General features: G+C 42.9%; 3 protein-coding genes across 4 annotated transcripts in view; 1 reads left to right on the forward strand and 2 right to left on the reverse strand.

Moving 5' to 3' along the window:
• The window catches only part of LOC121812048 (tapasin-like), a 20,944-nt gene extending 14,360 nt beyond the window's left edge, over positions 1-6,584 (reverse strand). The window contains exons 1-6 of the mRNA XM_042213099.1: positions 5,989-6,584; positions 5,671-5,847; positions 5,316-5,591; positions 4,699-5,028; positions 2,791-3,117; positions 2,638-2,721 (exon numbers count right to left, since the gene is read on the reverse strand). Coding sequence (XP_042069033.1) covers positions 2,638-2,721; positions 2,791-3,117; positions 4,699-5,028; positions 5,316-5,591; positions 5,671-5,847; positions 5,989-6,037 — 1,243 coding nt within the window. The 5' untranslated portion in view covers positions 6,038-6,584. The remainder of the gene's footprint in view (positions 1-2,637; positions 2,722-2,790; positions 3,118-4,698; positions 5,029-5,315; positions 5,592-5,670; positions 5,848-5,988) is intronic.
• Positions 6,585-7,392: 808 nt separating this feature from the next.
• On the forward strand, positions 7,393-15,075 carry gemin4 (gem (nuclear organelle) associated protein 4). The gene is made up of 6 exons (XM_005944706.3): positions 7,393-7,619; positions 8,213-10,201; positions 11,654-11,810; positions 11,918-12,182; positions 13,507-14,196; positions 14,401-15,075. Exons 1-6 carry the CDS (start codon positions 7,610-7,612, stop codon positions 14,632-14,634), a joined length of 3,345 nt encoding a protein of 1,114 aa, XP_005944768.1. The 5' UTR covers positions 7,393-7,609; the 3' UTR covers positions 14,635-15,075.
• On the reverse strand, positions 15,060-18,310 carry LOC102314035 (TLC domain containing 3A). Of its 2 annotated transcripts, XM_005944707.3 has the most exons (5): positions 17,170-17,955; positions 16,683-16,766; positions 16,366-16,585; positions 16,199-16,294; positions 15,060-15,723 (listed from the first exon to the last, which is right to left on the reverse strand). In XM_005944707.3, exons 1-5 carry the CDS (start codon positions 17,289-17,291, stop codon positions 15,439-15,441), a joined length of 807 nt encoding a protein of 268 aa, XP_005944769.1. In that variant the 5' UTR covers positions 17,292-17,955; the 3' UTR covers positions 15,060-15,438. The 2 variants fall into 2 exon arrangements, with proteins under 2 accessions (XP_005944769.1, XP_042069035.1); XM_042213101.1 differs by lacking the exon at positions 16,199-16,294 and having other exon boundaries at positions 17,170-18,310.
• Between the last annotated feature and the right edge of the window lie 1,075 nt (positions 18,311-19,385).

The following is a 19,385-nucleotide window of genomic DNA, read 5'->3' on the forward strand; positions in this document are numbered from 1 at the left end:
CTTGGGTCCTCCTTTTCCTCCACACCACACGGCTCCCTCCGCCAGCCGTGACAGTCATGGTCAATGGGAACACTAGCCGGGGAGCGTTCAGGTTGCCTCGGTGGCCACGCCCTTGGGTTGGGCCATCAGTATCGCACCTGTATTCCATCCCTGGCAATTACTCCAAAACTATTTCACTTACCGTGGATGGCTGCTCCACGCCAGTCCTTTATTCACTCTTAGTTAACTTGGCTCTCTTAACCTCTGTGTTTATTCAAGTATTGAATATTGACTCTGATTGTAACCCACAGCATTCTTAATCTGGTTTAGTTTTAACTCTCTGTTTTCCTGCACACAAGTAATTGTTCCCTTTCTGTTGCAGCTTCCCACAGTCCCCATCACGGATTCTCAGGGCATTTCAGTTCCCGGTTTCCTCGACTTGAGTTATATTCTCGTTCCCCTGGTTGTTCCTGATCATTTATGTTAAAGAAATAAATCTGTACATAGTTCCTGTGAATTTTGTATCAAGTCTGCGTTTGGGTCCCTACTGAGTGTGAACCTTGGTTCATGACTTTCTCATTTTGATTCATCTGACCACAGAACATCTTTTTTCCTTTAGCTTCAGTCCATTTTTCATAAGCTTTGGTTAACACAGTGGTTCCCAAACTTTTTTTGCTAGGCCCCCCTTTGTTTTACAAGACAAATGTTGCCCTCCCATCCCCGCCATCCTCCAACCACACACACCCATATTTTGTTCCATTGCGGTTTATTTCACACCTCAAACATTTAGTAAACAATTAAGCAAATAAAAGTAATCTGCAATAAATTACAGGTAGTAATAAAATAAACGACTAACTCCTTTACGATACGTCCACACCTACACGGGTATTTTTGAAAACGCAGCTGTTTCGTCCACACGTAAACGGCGTTCAGGTCACCGAAAACTGAGATTTTTTAAAACTCCTTTTTTGCGTTTACGTGTGGACGAGGAATACAGAGTTCGTCACACAACATCAAAAGGTATGTGCCTAATTTCACGTCACGCTGTGCGCCACGTTATTGTTTACATGAGATGAATTGCAGAATCGCAGATAGAGACAAAATACTGTTAATCTGACTATCTTCAGTTTTTCCACGCTTACATACACACACAGTTACTGTCCCTCCATTTAGAAAGGCAGAGGCGTCACGGTGTGATTATTTTACGTGTAGTTGTTTTTTTCCTGGGTAATAATATTCAACATTGCTATCAATACATTTTTCAAAAAATGCCTCTCTGTGCAAAATGGGTTCAAAAACATAAACAGCTGTAGGATACTGTTTGTCCGTGATTTGAACTGGGGGAACAAATCGTGGCAGGATGAGCCTGATATTATTTTTATCCCGCTGTAACTTTACTGTATAAAGAGCTAACATCTCCGAAATGTCAGGAGTAGTTAGTCATTACAATAAGTGTTTGTGAACTAAAACTCAAGAATGTGGGATACTGTTTGTCCGTGATTTGGAGAGCCCAGCGCTGCTCCCGACAAAGGGAAAACCAATTATGCAGGGGAGACCTACCTTGGCACTTGTGCAGGTGAAACCAAAGGGAAGACATGCTTCACCATATTTTCTAGTCTTTGGCTTAGAATGAAGTTGGTTTGGAAACCTATTCAGTGATGCGATGCTTCATCTCCTGCTTTGCGTTTGTGTGGGCGCCCCGTGCTGGCAGTGTACAAGCGTTTTGGGTTTTATTTTCCCCTTGCAATGGCTCCGCGCTCCCCTCTAAGGGGCGGGCCCCACACTTTGGGAAGCTCTGGGTTAACAGAAGTTCATATTTAGATTCTTCTTTGTGTGACAGAGCTTCAACCTGCATTTGTGGATGTGACCTGTATTCACAGACACTCACTTGTAGAGGTGTTCGTGAGCTTTGCATTGATTTCCATGACAGAATCCCTGTTTTTAAAGCATGGCCCAATTCTGATTGGATATTCTGCCTTGTCTATGGTCTGTTGCCTTTCATTTGCCAGGTGGCATATTATTTGATTAACTATCAAATTTAATGCTTCAATGCAACTATTTAAAAAAGAAATTGACCTTGTCCCTTAGACACATTCTCTGAACCTTTTGATGATATTATGTACAGGAAACTATGACATATTTAAAGTTTGCAATTTTATGGAACATTATTCTGAAATTGTCAAACAATTCTTAGACACTTCTGGGAAGCTCTGCCCCTCTGAGATGCTCTTTTTATACCCAGTCATGTTACTTACTCCAAAAATGTTTCTCCCGCTTTTTTTCCAGTACTGCAGACTTTTCCAGACTTTTCTTGCCCAGCACCAACATTTTTTTCTGATATGTTGCTGTCATCAAATTCAATATAGTCTAGTATTTTTCTCCGTAAATTTTCTCACTTTAGTCTTTTTACATGTTTTCCATTTTCTTTTAAATTCCAAATCATCCATTCTGTTTATTTATCTATATTAATAACTATTTTCTGTAGAATAAATATCATTTTCTCTAATATATGTTATTTATATTATTTTCTTTACATTTTACACACAACTTTGCAACTTTTTTAAAATTGGGGTTGAACATGCTTTATATGTCAGTTGATCCCAAACAGCAAGCACGTGCTCCTCAAGTGTGATTTAGCTGGAATTCTGTATCACTCACCTGAGTGCAGGTAGCGCCGCTTCACATACAACAGCAGGATCACAACAGAGCCCACAACGAGGTACAAAATCCAGTTTGTTGGCTCTGAAACAGAACACACATCAGGCTCTGCTCCTCCCAGCTGCTAGCTCCTAGTACTATACTGACACTCACCTTCCACAATCAGGGTGAAACTTTTTGTTATGGGCACTTTCAGGGACTGATGGGAGACGCTGCATGTGAACTTTTTCCCAGAGTCCCTGAGCGCAGCCTGGAGGTAGAAGACACCTGACAGCAAGAAGGTCATGTCCCCATTTACTTTGTGGCTGAACAGAACACTATGGTTTAGTGGCTTGGGATGTGGAGTGCCTGGATCCTCCTCGTACCAAATTATCTCCACATCCCGAGGGTAGTAGCCATTTGCCTCACACTTAACCATCAAGTCCTTGCCCTCCTGCAATAACAGGGTGGTTGCAACATTGAGGGAGACATGGGGAGACTCTGAGGAAAGGAGAGAGAAAAATAAATAATAATAGTAATTTCAATACCTAACAGCAGACATTTATTATAGTAACTGGGCTGTTTTATTTAATTCACTCGTTTTAATTTAATATTCTTTCAGGTCAAAACTGGTGACATTTAAAAGTTGAGATTTGGTCTGAGTTCCAGAATTCTAGGAAGTCAAATTTGGTAAGATGCATTTCAGGTTACACACTTAACAGAATAATTTTTTAAAAAAAGTTTCTGACCACACTTAGTGGAGTGTAGTGGAGTAACAATCGAACAAATGGATTTAACAGTTCATTAAAACTGAGATTCTTAAAAGGGTGCTGTATATTGACAACATATAAAAAGTACCATATAAAGATTTCAAATATCATGTCACATTTGACCTCTTACATTTCCTTCAAGGTCAATAGATTGATCTGAAGGTCAAAGTAATAAAATGCTATAAAGAGCTATTTAAAAATAAGTTTCTTACTCTCATTGTTTGTACTGACAACATATACAGTACCAGTCAAAGGTTTGGACACAGCTTCTTATGGCAAGCACAACAGTCAATCATTACTTTAACAACTGAAGATCAGTCAGTCTGGAAAACTGCTAAAATTTTGAATGTATCCCCAAGTGCAGTCCCAAAAACCATCAAGCACTACGATGAAACTGGCTCACATGAGGACTGCCCCACAAAAGGAAGACGAAGAGTCACCTCTGCTGCTAAGGATAAATTCATCTGAGTCACCAGCCTCAGAAATCACAAGCTAACAGCACCTCAGATTAGAGCCCAGATAAATGCCACACAGATTTTCCAGTAGCAGACATCTCTACATGAACTGTTCAGTGAAGACTGTGAGAATGAGGCCTTTGTGGTCAAATAGCTGCTAAGAAAGCACCACTAAGGAAAAGCAGGCGAGGAGGTGTGATGGTGTGGGGGTGCTTTGCTGGTGACATGTTGGGGATTTATTCAAAATGGAAGGCACACTGAACCAGCATGGCTCCCACAGCATCCTGTAGCAACATGCCATCCCATCCGGTTTTCTATTAGTTGGACCATCATTTATTTTTCAACAGGACAATGACACCAAACACACCTCCTGGCTGTGTAAGGGCTATTTGACTGAGAAGGAGAGTGAGGAGTGCTGTGCCTGATGGCCTGGCCTCCACAGTCACCTGACCTAAACCCAACTGAGCTGGGTTGGGATGAGATGGACCACAGAGTGAAGGCAAAAGGGCCAAGGAGTGCTCAGCATCTCTGGAAATTCCTTCAAGACTGTTGGAAAACCATTTCAGGTGACTGCCTCATGAAGCTTATGGAGAGAATGCCATGAGTGTGCAAAGCAGTAATCAAAGCAAAGGGTGGCTATTTTAAAGAATCTAAAGTATATAAAATGTTTTGAGTTATTTCACGCTTTTTTGTTTACTGCATAATTCTATATGTGTTCATTCATAGTTTTGATTCCTTCAGTGAGAATCTACAATGTAAATAGTCATGAAAATAAACAAAAACCATTAAATGAGAAGGTGTGTCCAAACTTTTGACTGGTAGTATAGACATTTAGGGAATGATCCAATCCTATGTACCTTCAATGTGCAGATATACATCCACCTTGGTGAACAGTGGATACACGGACACTGAACAAATGTAGGTCCCTTCACTGATCATTGTGGTGGAGGCGAGGGTGTAAGAGGCATCTCCAGCCGCAAGGGCACGTAGTCCGACACCGCTCCCCTCAGTCTGTCCTGTGTGCCTGTTGTAACTGAAGAGCTTGGTCCTCTCACCAGGGCGGTGCCTATGCCACTCTACAGTGACCTTTGCACCCTTGTGGTCAACATCAAACTGGCAGTGGAGCTTTTGCTGGGACTTCAGGCGTGCTTTAACTGAGGGAGTCTGTGTTTTGATGACCATGGCGACTGTGGAAAAAGTGTGACAAACAACACAAGTGTCCTTTACTCAAACAGGTGACAACCACTTCCTGTATCTATGACATGACAATTATTTGGCCATCCACCATTCCAAGTCAATATAACTATAACTGTCTCTCTATTTCTACTCTAATCTTCAAGATACAAACACAGTTTCTTTTCAGCACTCTGTCCTTGAACTTCTGCCACTGCAACAGGCAGGCAATTAACAAACCCCTAGGAGATGGTCTGTATGGCTCAAAAGAAAAAAACTGAATCCTCATATGTGAGTTTACCTGCGGTGGTGAGTACCTCTTTGTCAGCGATGACAGACCAGTTGTGGTAGTCTGGCTGCCCTGGGGGAGGCTGGTCAGAGGGGTGTCTAAGGGTGCCAGCGACTGTGAAGCGGCCCCTGCTGTGTCTGAGGATGCAGGTAAACCAGTGGTTGTACTCCCGGGCACCGAGGACAGGCCAGCGGACGTAACCACCCTCTGTGCTGTATCTGTGCAGCTCACACTTCAGCTGCTCTGCCTCCACCCCCTCCACATACTGCAGCAGATCCAACTTTGATCCTAGAAGACAATAAAATAAACACTAACACACTGTAGTTGTTTTTTCAGCCTTCTCCTCATGCAGGCTGCAGTAACTCACTGATGACCAGGAAAGTGATGCCGTTTGTGTTAACAGGAGCATCTCCTTTCTGACCAAACTGAAGTATAGCCTCTCTGGGGATGACCCGAGTCTCAGTGTGGTTGTCCTTATTCAAATACAAACGCTCATCAATGAAGTAACAAGGCAGCCACTGGATCTGATGGACACTCCACACACCTGAATGAAACGAATACATCAGTCAGACAGCATAGCCGTTGGAATTCATGCGGTAGACTAGAATATCTATAGTCACTGTTGACCTAACACGCACAAACTGACCTAAGCTAATCTGTGACAACGTGTTGCACTATAACTCACCTGCACTTAGATACAAATAAACAAAAATCCTCAAAATTAAAACCCTCATTCTTCTCCACTGTCGAACTCCTTGTTGTCCGATGTCCACACAAAGTTTCTCTTGACACTTTCACTTTCATTTCAAAGGAAAAAGAAAAAAGGAGTGCGATTTCTGGCGTGATGAGCAGCTCGAAAACATAACCTTTAAAAAAACATTAATCATAATCAAAAAAGTTAATAAAATCGAGAATATATGCTAGGAAGTTGCAAATAAATAAATAAATAAATCAGGATACAATGTCCTAGTTCTTTTTACAGCGTTCCTGTTTTAATGTTAGACGTGACATTATTGTAGCTGCAGCCTATCCCAGCTGCCACGTGGCCAGAGGTCTGTCTGGTAGGTGCATATTTTACTTTATCCATTACCACACAAACGGACTAAACTGTGAGCGGTACCCGGTGTACTTGGAGTCACGGGGCAAATGTACTCCATATTTGATTCGAACTCAGGATTGCTGTAATGTGACTATGTGAACCACCGCACCACATAGTTTAATAAATAGTTCACAGCAGTTCATGAGGAGTCAACAGTTTGCAACAGGTGCTTTTGCTTTTGACTTTATATAAAACTCGTAGTATTGACTTTGCCCTGAGATGTCGCTGTGAGGGCATGACGACAGCAGCCTTACTAGTCTTTCCGGCACCAGAGCTGATGGACGAGAGTCATGTCACTTCCTGTTAATCTCGTTTCACTATTTAGTTCGCCTGAAAGTCCTCAAATAATAGCTGTGAATGTAACGAAAGCACTCAAATAATTATTTCTCCATGCCCGATTTTAGGTCTAATAATCTACATCATACGTTATTTAGATATTGGGAGCGTAGTTAAACCACAACAAAGCCTATCATGCATATGAGAACACGCTGCTTGTGGTGGTCGAAGGTTTTTTGTTTTCTTTGGTTTTTTTCGTACTTTAATTCAATTTATGCACATATTACAATCTCTCGTTGGGAGACAACATTAGTGCAACAACATCTTGAAAAGGTTGAATAAGAAACCAAACGAAATAGGAAAAAAAAAGTGGTGGTCGAAGGCGATCACTGTCAGGAAGTTACTGTCAGACGTTTTCCGCGGCTGTGTGTTTCATGCCTGAAAGTAAAGTAGTCGATGCATTATGCGGCTCTTGGTGCTGTTTGTATTACACCGAAATGTTGGAAACCATAAAAATGTGAAAATGAAGCTACATCTATTAACTATTAAGGAAAATATTTAAAAACAAAACAAAAAACAATAACCAAAATTGTTTACTCAACAAAAATGACATTCTGGGGCTGAATAGAGCTCTATTCATTCTGCCATATGCTTAGAGCGCCCTCTATGAAACCGGAAATCCACAGAGTGGGAGTTCTTGATCATGAATACTCTCTGGTTGCACACGCTGACGCTAACAGCGGAAGCGCTTTATACGAAGTTTGTGTCACTCTGATAGAAACCTTTGCTGGGAGGTAGTATCGTGTTTGCTCTCTACTTCATTATACTCTGATGTAAAGTATTAGAGCTGTGGTACAGCTTATAGTTGGAACTAAAATTAGCAAACTAGCTTCTCAGCATCCAGGTCCACTCTGCAGCTTTGGCACTAATAATGAACAAAGGTAACCGTTACACTCCTCACGTTCCCACAGAAAACACGAGTCACAATTTCTGTTTTGCTACAGTTAATGTTGCATGTGCAGAGATTTTTCGCCATAATCAACCCCCACAAAATTAAACAATATCAGCTTTAGCAGTTTAAGAGGTAATGCTGTTCTCTAACCGCTCTGCTGTATGTGTGTGAGAATGACAGAGCAGCGACATTTTTTTCTATATATATTTATATAGCTTGTATTCATTCTGTGTGGAACTGAAAAATAGACACCAATACCTTATTCTACAGAGTGTGGATGTTCATATACAAGATCACGATTTAAAATAATGAGATATAAGTAACCTCTCTGAGCTCAGGCTTCAGACCATGTTCCTTCCACTGTCAACTTAAGATGAACCAGAGTTGAACTTCAGCTTATCTCCAGTCAAAAGCCATTTTCAAAGTGGCATTTTTTGATCTTAAGATCAAATGTGTTGTTTTTTGCGCAGCTTTGCCATTTTAGGCTAATTTAAGGAGCCGAGAGGACAGTTAAAAATTTTGAAAAAAATCCATTTCCTCTGGCAAATTTGAGTTTTGATGCCTTTTCTCTTGTTCTTTCAGACTCGACAGTGCTTCAGGGAGCTTTCCTCCTGGCTGATAAGCTGTGTTTCCCCTCATCTCTGTCCACCATTCAGAAAGCAGACTGGAGCCGGGTGGGACATGTGATCCTGGAAGCACTCAAAGAAATCTGCAGACAGGATGAAGTCAGTGACTGTCCCAACCCAGCAGCTGAGAGCTGGAAAAAGAGGATGGTTTGTGTTGTGTGGCTGAAGCTGCTGTGCAGAGAGGCTGAGGAGAACGTTGAGTTTGCTTGGAGGGAGAACCCTTTCTTCTCTCTCCAAAACAGCCTCCCTGAGGTCAGCCGTGTCGTCCTGCTGGAGCTGGTGAAGTCAGCAGCAGCTGCGGGTGTTTTTGCCAGTTTCCTCCTGCGTCTTCCTCACGCTCAAATCTGTGCTGAGCTGGAAAGGCTGGTGGAACATGTGAGGAGCGATCCCATAGGGGAAGACGATGTCCGACTCCTTCTGGAGGTTTGGTGGGAGCTGTGGAAAGGCAGAGTGGAAGAGGAGGTTGGAGAAGAAGAGAGCATAGAGAAGATGTTTGCCAGCCAGCTTGCTCGCCTCTCCTCTGAGTCCTCCAGTCTGTCCCCTCAGGCTGCAAAGAGGTTAAAGTTAGACACGCCAAATTCAGCAGATATTCTGCACATTCTTCTTTACGCACTCAAAGACATGAAAGGTCACATATCCTCACCTGACCTCTGCTTTCAGGCCTTATCCATTTCCCTCGATGCTCTTTACACAACCTTCCTGATAGACCAAAACGTGGTGCTTCCAGCTAAAGAGAAGTTGGACTGTTTGTGTAAAATCCTCCGAGCCAGGGAGGAGAACATGGAGAAGCTGAGTCCTGAAATGATTCAGGAAGCTCTGAAAGACTTGCGTGCTTCTCACACACCTTCTCAGTTTAATCTGCGGCAGATGAAGCTTAGTGAAGCCCTGAGGATTATCACAGAGCTTGCACAGTTTTGGCAAAGCGGTGTTCTCAGTCAGTGTGACCACTCCAGCCCTAGTTACTCTGCTTTCCAGCTAGAACAAAGCATCCAGAGGGTCCTGGCTTCTCTAGAGGAAGCACCCGGAGCTGGTAGTGACGACTTTGAAGGAGAGAATGATACACTCAGAGGTGTGCTGAAGTCACTGTCCCTCCCTGCCGCAGAGAGCAGCCCTGAAGTGAGCGCAGAGGTTGCTGCTGTCATCATCACCCATCACCTGGAAGACTGTGAGGACTTTGCAGCGTTGTTTGCCAGCGAGCCATTATGGGCAGAACGTGCGGATCGCTGGCTCGACTGCCTGGAAAAGAACCAGGGGGCATTCCGGCAGCACAGCACCCTCATGAGCCTCGCCTCCACCCTAATGAGCAGACTCCATAGTGAGAGCGCTAATGTGAGGCAGTGTCACAAACTGTTGAAAATCACTTCAGGTATTTTCTCCACACTCGCATTAGAAGACCAGAACAAAGCGTTGGCTGCCATGCTGAGATTATCCAGCAGGGGGTTCTTCGAGTGCTCTGTACCTGCTGCTCTAGCTGATGGGTTTGAACAGGAGCTCAACATGGCCTTCAACTGCATCATTCAGGGGGCGGGCGGAGCTTCAGTGGGAGCTTCACAGGGCAATCTGACTACGGCAGCCTCTCTAGTTGCAAGAGTGGCCTTTCAGAACCCCAAAGCCACTTTGAGGTCCTGCTGTCATTCGGCTGTTTTCAACAAAGGAGCTTTCTCTCTAATGGCTAAGATCCTGGAACAGCTGCCAGGACTCAGAGAGCAGAGGGGAAGAAGAGATGGAGGGAGGAAAAATGTGGTGTGCAGTTTACTTTGCAAGTGTTTACAGGACATGATCCAGACCAAGTCACTGTTAGCAACTGAAAAAGAACAGTTCCTCAAGTTTCTGGGTCTGCTCATGGAGCCCGTCACTTCAGCTGAGGGAGAAGGAAAGAGGGAAAGCATTCTGTCACCTCAGGAAGTCGTGAAAACCTTTGTCCTGCCTAACCTCTCAGCTACAGGTGAATATCACATGTTTATGTTTACCACAACCTACATTAGCTATTTTATTAGCATTTTACAGTTGTGATCAAAAGTTTAGATCCACTCGTCATGGATATGAATGTCATGGTAAACGTGGTGCTTCCATCATGTCTGGGCTTTTAACATTTCCAGGGTGGAATGATTGTACAGCATACATGTGTGATGACTTTGAAAAAACCCAAACAAGAATTGGATTCACAGGTTTTAATTTATTTTCACTGATCCTGACAGGGTCAAAATTCTAAATGTTAAATGAAAAGGTTAAGTGTACCGTAGCATGTTGCATCTTCATCAGACACTTTTAGTAGTTACCAATAAGCATCTGGCATAATTCTTGGCAGAATTGATAGGTTATTCAAAATTATTGGTTTCCAGGCATAGACCACTAGAGTTGAGGTCTGGGCTTTAGGAAGGGAATTCCAGAAGGTTACGGTAACATCAGCCTTCTTTATCCACGTTTCAACCATCTGACTGTTGATTTGAGCCACAGAGCATGATGCTACCACGGCCATGCTTGACAGCAGGTACAGCATTCTTAGGTTTGAAAGCCTCTGCAGCTGCAAGTGTCAGTTAAGTGTGAAGATGTCGATTTTGGAACAGGGGCTTCTATATCGGCACCTTCTTGGTCCATGGCGATGTAAAAAAAAAACAAAAAAAACCTCTTCACTGTGGACAGTGATGCTGCTGTTCCAGAAGTTTCCAGTTAAAGGCAGGCTTGATGGTCCCTGGGTTGTCCCTGAACCACTTTCATCTTATCTGAGATTGACTGTTTGTCTTTTCCAAAAATTGGAACAGCGGTTCAGTTACAGTGTACTTGTTCTTACATACAGTTGTTTGAACTGGTGATCACAGAGTCTAGCTGCTGAAAGCTGGCTCCATTAAGTATCTGGAATGACCTTCCTAAAGTTCTGAACTGAACCCTGTTTAAAAGTTGTGCACTATGACCAACCAATTTAAATGAAATGTGTTTAAATTAAATACCAATTCTGCCAATAAGAGTGTTTAAATAGCAGCCAGAGTTAAGGCAGATGACTACTAAAAGCATCTGGTTAAAGTGTGGTTAAAGGCACATTTAATCAAATATTAGTAAGGTGCATGTATATATGAGAGCCTGTATGTTAAATCTTGGCCCTGTGTGGATCAAAGAAAATCTAAAATAAATTTTTTTCTTTTTTTTAAAGTCATTACAGATGGATGCTATACAAGCATTCCAGCCTAGAAAAGAAACAGGATAAGGAAATCATGAAAAGTCACCCAAATCACCCTGACATGTATCACCAGGATGAGTGGATGGAAACCTCTGACCACAGCTGTAGATTCATTTTAAGTTACATTTGGCTAATCTACCTATAACCCAAGGCTGTCACATAAATGCATTGGGATGTAAAGTAAATTATTTGTCACTGATAGTTATCCTGTGGTTCTGCCAGCTCACTGTTCTGTGGATGCAGAGCTGAGTATCCAGCTTCTTCAGACTGCTTTGTCTGTGGACATGCAGGAAGCAGCCACCACTCCTCACTGGGTGTTCGACTGCTCTCCTTTCCCCCTCCTCTACATGCTGGCCCAGCTACACAACCAGACTCTCAGGTTTGTATCATAAGTAAAGCTTTCCACTTTTTTATTTCTGAGCTGTTAAACCTTTATAGCGTTTAACATCATTTGATTTCAACTTAAACCCACCTGATCCCTCCTAGATGTTGGGAGCAACCACCAGACCACCACATCTGGTCCATGGATATGAAGGAGCTGCTGTTGTCAGTGCTGACCACTCTGGGGCAGGTGGTGGGTGCAGAGGTGGCAGCGGCCCCCAGCAGCTGGTCCCGAGCGCTGTTCTGGCTCCACAACAAGATGGAAGAGCTGGACTGGACGGTTCAGTTCCTGCTGAACCCTGTGTGGGGGGAGCACTTTAAAAATGAAGTGCCCTCCTCTCTACTGGCTGTGTGTGATCTACCTGAACAGGTATGTCCTACTGCGGAACCCGCCTACTCCTGAATTTCTTTGAAGAACAGTGTCAAGTATCAACATCCAATCTGTGAAAATGCAAACCCAGGTCTGGGTTTAGCTAAAATAAATAAAACAGAATGAATTTATTTGCAAACATCTTAAACCCTCATTTTATTCAAAGTACAACACTCAACGTGTCAAATGTTTAAACTGAGAAAATGTACCTTTTTTTAAAAAAAAAAAAGAAGAAGAAAAAAAATCTCCTTTTCAATTTGGAGGCAGAACTTTGAGACAAGGCCTTAAAAGACTGGAAAAGTCAGTGTTACTAAAACAAGTGGCTGATAACTAATTGGGTTAACTGGAAGCAAGTCAGTAACAATACAGAGTACAAAGAGCATCTTTGAGAGGCAATGTTTCTCAGAAGTAAAAGATGGGCAGAGATATACCAGTCTGCAAAGAAATGTAATCGCAAAGATTTTGAGTATCTCATCATCTCTGGTACATAACTTCAAAAAGGTTCAAAGCATCTGGAGAAATCTCTGTGGCAGAGGACAGGCCCTCAGAAAGCAATGGATTAAAAAAAAAACCAGCCATGATTCCATCATAGAAATCAGGAACGCTTCCAGAAATCACTGTTTGTGAATATGATCCAGAAACACTGCCGTCTTCTCTGAGGCAAAGCTCATAAATGGACCGATAGATCCAAACTGTTCTGTGATCAGATAAATCAAAACTCGAAAGCCCTGAAAGGTCAAATTTACTGAAACTTTTTTTAAAAAAACAGAAAATAGAAAAACGCGTAAAAGCACACAAACCACAACTGAAGTGTTAATCAGGACACAATAATGTGATGGACCGGCTAGAGAAGTGACCAGAACCAAAACATGCACACGATCACACTGAGACATGCTTAAAAGAAGAGGACTCGTCAGAGAAGACGATGCAGGATAACACAAGATTCATATAAAACTGTAGATACTGTACATGTTTGCTATTAGCTGTTAAACAGCCATCTGTTATTATGTCCACAAAACACTTCCATTTTTTTAATGATTTTTCTATTTGCTGGTGTTCTTTGACCTCTGCGGGCCACCGTAATGTACAAGTTTTAGGCTTTCAATCAGCAGATGCTGCTCAGCCTGTAGACCTTTAAGCCATTTTTGTAGCAGGCGGTAAACCAAATTTTTAATGCTGTAAATTTGGGCATTTTAACATTGAAATCTGGCTCACAGGCTCACTTTTTGAGAAAAAAAATATGTGATACTGTTATTTGTGTGGTTTCTCTAGAGCTGATTGTTTTTGCTCTCAGTTTGCATTGAACACTATGTCTGTCCTGTAGGAATGGTTGGGTGTGGACCTTCCCTCGTACGGTTTGGGCACAGGTCTTTTAGCCTGGATGGAGTGTTGCTCCATATCTGACTCTCTGCAGAGCACCATGCTGTCCTGTCTCACTCTGGACCAGCACAAACCTGACCACGTCAGCATGTTCAGCAAAGGCCTGCTAGTGGCTCTGACTCAGATGCTGCCCTGGTGCTCCGTCTCCCAGTGGAGCAGGCTGCTGAGAGGCCTCCGTGAGCTGATCACATCCAGCCGCCTTCACGTGCCTTTCTCTCTGGAGTACGTGGACTTTCTGCCCCTACTGGACCTGAGGAAGTTTTCATGTGAACTCCGCCTGTCAGTCCTCCTGCTTCGAGTCCTGCAGCTGCTCTGCGGCTCCAGCTGCTCTGACTGGCTGTCGGCGAATGGCTGGGCACACGTAGGCAGGTTATACGCCCACGCTGTGAGGGACATGATGAATTCACTACGAGCCAAACTGCCTCTTCCTTCATCTGGTGCTTTTACTGCTTCTGCTTCAACTCCTCCTAAAACGCCAGCAACCACAGACTCAAATCCAACTCTCATATGTCCAAAGTCCAAAGAAGCCAGAGACACTCCTCTGATATCAAAGGATTCACAGAAGGAGACTGCTCCAAGCCAGGAAGTTCTTTTTGTTCTGAGCCAGCTCTTCTGCCATGTTCAGCACGTCCAGGTACGACTTCTTTACACCATTCTGTCTCTGATTGGCTAATTTTTTCCTCTTATAACCAAGCAGCATGTTTGCTCAAATTTAGTAATGCACTTGGATCAGCATGTGTTAGATGCCATTGTATTTGACTGCTACAAAGTTCTCTCAGTGTGTTCTTTTCCTGAGTCAGGACTACAGGCTCACTGGTGAAATGTGTCTTCCCTTCAGGTGATGATGCCAGGAGGCCAATGTGAGCCTCTGTTCCTCTCTAGTCTGGAGATCCTCAGTCAGTACGAGGCCATTATGGCCGCCTTCCCAAACAGCTGCACCCCACTGGAGTGCGACAACACCCGCCACTTCTTCTCTACCATCTCAGACAACTTGGAGAACCTGGAGATGAAGGCTGTGCTGCAGCAGAAAATTGCTCAGCTCGTGTCCTCAGCAGCATTATGCACACACTGATCTATCTGCTGTTTCCCACTGAGCACTTTGAGTTTGCAAAAACTCAATCCTGAATATGCCTGCTGATTAACAACAGTGTAATGTTAAGGTCATGTTTAATATGAGCACCTCTCTAAGAATCCGCTAATGATGTCAGTGTATGTACAAGTTATCCCTGTGAGCCAGAAGCTCAGGCTGGAGATGACTCTAAATAGTTTTCTTTATTTTTTTATTCTTGGCTCTATGTGATGTCATAGAAAAGATATTTTTAATATAATGAGACACGGACCTGCTGTATGTGAGGGCAGGACACAAAACTACTCATGTAGGGTGCAAGAATGAAAGCATGGAGATGGAAATAAGGAGGAAATCTGTCACACTGAACTCAAGTTAAAAAGTAACAAGCTTGAACTCTCTGTGAATTAAAAACCAAACTTAAAATCATATTTTGCAACACGTTGAGCAGTTATTCTTATTTGCATTAACATTGTAGACAGCATGAAAACGTAAGCTAAATGTGTGTACTGTACACCAGGGGCACTCAGTCATCATCAGTGTGTTATTATTTCATCCTATATTCATTAAAGTGACTTTAATTTATACAAACAGATTCTGTGTAGTTGGGTAACATTGTTGAGGCTCTAACATATAAAAGCTGAACAGACAAAAGGAAAACAGCACTGCTGACAGACTATGTGATAGAGTCACAGTTAAACAACTCTCTCCTGTTAAATCTGACTTAAGTTTATTATGAAAATAATAAACTTATTTTTTCATTAACTGTAGCAATAATCTGAGGGTTTTGTGTTGGGTTTTTTTTGAAAATCATGGAGTCTTCAGTCTGCGGGCCGGCCCCTTCCTCTGCCTCAGGTACAGTCTGTTGGCTTTCCTCAACAGAAGTATAAACCAGTAGATCTGTGGAGCCAGGAGCACTAGGTTACCCACGTTGCATTGCAGTGGCAGGTGAAAGACCACTCTGTGCAGAGGAATCCCAAATTGCCGGCCATACATCCAATACATGAAGGGGAAGAGCAGGATCCGACATGTGAAGAAGCTGAGCAAGACAATGATGCCGTTGATCCTGTGGAGTCTGGTGTTGTCGAGACCCAGCTGGATATGAAACACAGAAAGATGGTGAGGGGACTTCCCTAATACATCCATGTGCGTAACACAAAACACTTTTATGCAAACATGATAAGAATTTATGCCATTTGTCGTACTACAACACAATCTTTTATACATGACCATTATAAACCCTGCACACGGTCCCACAATAAAAACACAGGACCAGGTAGGTTCATCATTAAAAACTGCATTTTGTATTTAAATCAATTATCTTTCTCTAACAGTAAATTTGCTTGATGATCTGAAATTGTTTTGGCTAGTCTCTGGTGTCTTTGTACAGTCTGCCACTCTGGTCCTGTCAGCTGTGGGAGACTCCTCAATCTATGGATCGGGAGCTTAGGTCCTGTTCCTGTGCTGCCAAGATCGAAGCCTCTGTGCTGTCCTTTAAGCAGACCTTTTCTTGCCACTAGTGGGATTTCTTGATGTCAGCCTTCCTCTAAAGGTAAATCCCATGCATTACCTGGATGAGAATCTTTCCAATGGAGACAAAAGGAGTGCTGAACTCTGTGGTGAACAGGCAGCCGATGAAGAAGTCCCCCAGTCCTCTTCTGAAGAACTGCAAATCAAACATTTAGTGGCAAGTCAGCCTGAACACACAAAGCGGAAGAGACTCCTCAGTGTTCTCACCAGAGTGATGGGCATGAAAATGAGAAGCAAGGCCATATGATGAAGAACCAACATGGAGTCCTTGATGAGAAAAGCCTTCACTGTCTGAAGAGAGTGGCCGCTGTATGAGCTGGAATGACCTTTGAGCTTCTGAGTATGGTAGTGGCTCAGATACATGGCATAGATGTCAAAGACCATGTAGGGCACTCCAAACAATACAAATGCGTTCACCAGCCAGTGACTGTGAAGTGAGACAGGAAACACTTTCACTGAACTAACAAACTGACAATCTAATGATAACTCATGTCTTCGTGTGAAACAAACTATGAAACACTAACCTGTCAGCCATGACGTCCCTGCAGGATGTCATGACTGTGACTCCAGCTGCAGTAGCCAGAGAAGCATGTATGGCAGAAACCAGCCTAAAGTAAGCAAAGCAACTGTTTGGGTAGACACAACTGCACTGGAATACATGCACGTTTATTTGTTATCTGGCTTTTTAATAGTCCCCACTGCACACGCAATGAATATTCAAACCCTCACAGGCGTGCAATGTGGTGCCTTTGGCACATATCCTACAAACACATAACCAAATTATTATGTCAAATTCTAAAATCTAAGTCAAGCTTATATTTAACGGGAATCAGAGGATTCCTTACGTCAAAGACGCCTCTATGGTTTGTTATATATGTGCCGAATTTAGCTGCTCTTTCCTGTTAGTAATGTGACACAGGAAGCAAATCTCCGCAGTGTGTGTAACGAGACAGATAAACAACACAACATTAAACTGGCGTTTGTGATGAGGTGACCCGTGTGGATGCTGACCTCTCACTGACACAAACCACGTCAGCGTCGCTCCACTGTGTGAAAGTGGATTTAAGGACTTTTCTGGAGCTGCAGAAAAGTCCAGGGAACACCAGAGCGCCACAGACCAGAGCAGAAAGCATTATGTTAGCCGGCCTCCTCCTGGTCCCCGTAACCGTTTTAACACAGTCTACATACCAACACCTGCCGTAAGGACACCATCGTATTTCTGTAAGCTAACGGCAACTAGCTTCTCTGATGGTTTGTTGAACTTCCGTCAACCTTTATTTAGAGGGTTATGATTGGCTGTAGGAGAAGAGCTTTAAACCAATAGAAATCCTTGACTTTAAACTACCTTTGAATTTCTCAGTCGTAAAATGTCAGAAAATGTCGTAATGACAGTGACTTACCAATAAAAGGACATGTCTAAGATAAGTCTTCGTTTAACAATATTATGGATTCATGTCCATTTAGATTAAATTACTCATTGAAAAATTACAAATGAAATAAAACACAGGGGCTTAAACAGTTTCCAGTATGCAGTCTGTTATACCAACATATAGTAGAACCAGCGTGTCATATATTTACAGGCAGCAAGCAGGAAAGTGTGCTTGGTTCTCACAGAGCAGGAATGCAAGGCGGCTCCAGCCTTTCTCCAGAGGCATTATAACAGAGAGAGACATGGTACTGAAAGGACCCTGGACTGGAACCTACAGTACAGAAGAATCCTGTACCAGCAAAGATGCTGACAGAAATATAACTTCCAAGGGAAGAAAAGCTTATTTAAAACCATATTTTAATGAAAAGTCAGCAAAATTCTGAGTATTATTTTAACAGATTTGACAGAAGATTCAGTTAATGATCTTCTTGATTTCCTCTTGCCAATTAAAATGAAAGCATGTAGCTAATGAAAGCTACATACTTCAAATTAAGTGCCCAATAAGTGCCCAGAGAACTGCTGCAACAATGGTTTGGAGTTTCTTTGTGACCTCGGGGCAGCAGTCTTTGACCTAAAGCTTAGAAATAGTGCAAACTGGCAACTTGCTAATCTCCTACATCAAGCATTATTTCCAGTTGTGTTGATTATGTTTGACCGCGTGGCCGCAGAGCCTTCAGTTTTCAGGCCCCTCTTCTGTGGAACCAGCTTCCAGTTTGGATTCAGGAGACAGACACTATCTCTACTTTTAAGATTAGGCTTAAAACTTTCCTTTTTGCTAAAGCATATAGTTAGGGCTGGATCAGGTGACTCTGAATCCTCCCTTAGTCAATAGGCATAGGCTGCTGGGGGATTCCCATGATGCATTGAGTATTTCTTCTTCAGTCATCTATCTCACTCACTATGTTTTAATAGTTGTACAAAGTTTTAAAACTTTTTAGTAATCTCTGGCTCTCATCCATAGCATGTCTTCTATTCTGTGTTCCTCCTCTCACCCCAACCGTTCACGGCAGATGGCCGCCCCTCCCTGAGCCTGGTTCTCCCAGAGGTTTCTTTCTGTTGAAAGGGAGTTTTTCCTTTCCACTTTCGCCAAAGTGTTTGCTCATACCCCTTATGATTGTTGGGTTATTCTCTGTATGTATTATAAAGCGCCTTGAGGTGACTGTTATTGTGATTTGGCACTGTATAGATAAACTAGACTAAACTCTCAGCAGTTGGAGGATACTCAACTGCAGAACCAGACTGTGACTGTGACCTATAATACAATGCCATTTTTGAAATCAAATGTATTTCTTTAGAATATTGCAGCACTTTCACAGGAACGCCTCACAGTTGCCTGTTTAAATAAATACACTTGAGTGTTTAATTTGACTGTTGGATTTGTACTTCAGTGCTAGTTGTACTTTATCATACATGTGAACTTTATGAGACCATCTTCTTCTTTCAGCGTCATTTTAAGGGTTGACACAGCAGATCGTCTGATTCCATCTCACTATATCCTGGCATCCTCCTCTGTCACACCAACCCTCTGCATGTCCTCCTTCACTACACACTCTACTGCCCTAGTCGCCTGTCTCAACTTCTCTCTGAACTCTGTGTGCTACATTCTTCCTGTTATTAAATGGCCTGGTAAATGGCCTGTATTTATATAGCGCTTTACTAGTCCCTAAGGACCCCAAAGCGCTTTACATATCTAGTCATCCACCCATTCACACACTGGTGATGGCAAGCTACATTGTAGCCACAGCCACCCTGGGGCGCACTGACAGAGGCGACGCTGCCGGACACTGGCGCCACCGGG

Source organism: Haplochromis burtoni, unplaced genomic scaffold (assembly GCF_018398535.1).
Source record: "Haplochromis burtoni strain Fernald_Lab_line unplaced genomic scaffold, NCSU_Asbu1 Contig_417, whole genome shotgun sequence".
In the NCBI taxonomy this organism is placed as follows: Eukaryota; Metazoa; Chordata; class Actinopteri; order Cichliformes; family Cichlidae; genus Haplochromis; species Haplochromis burtoni.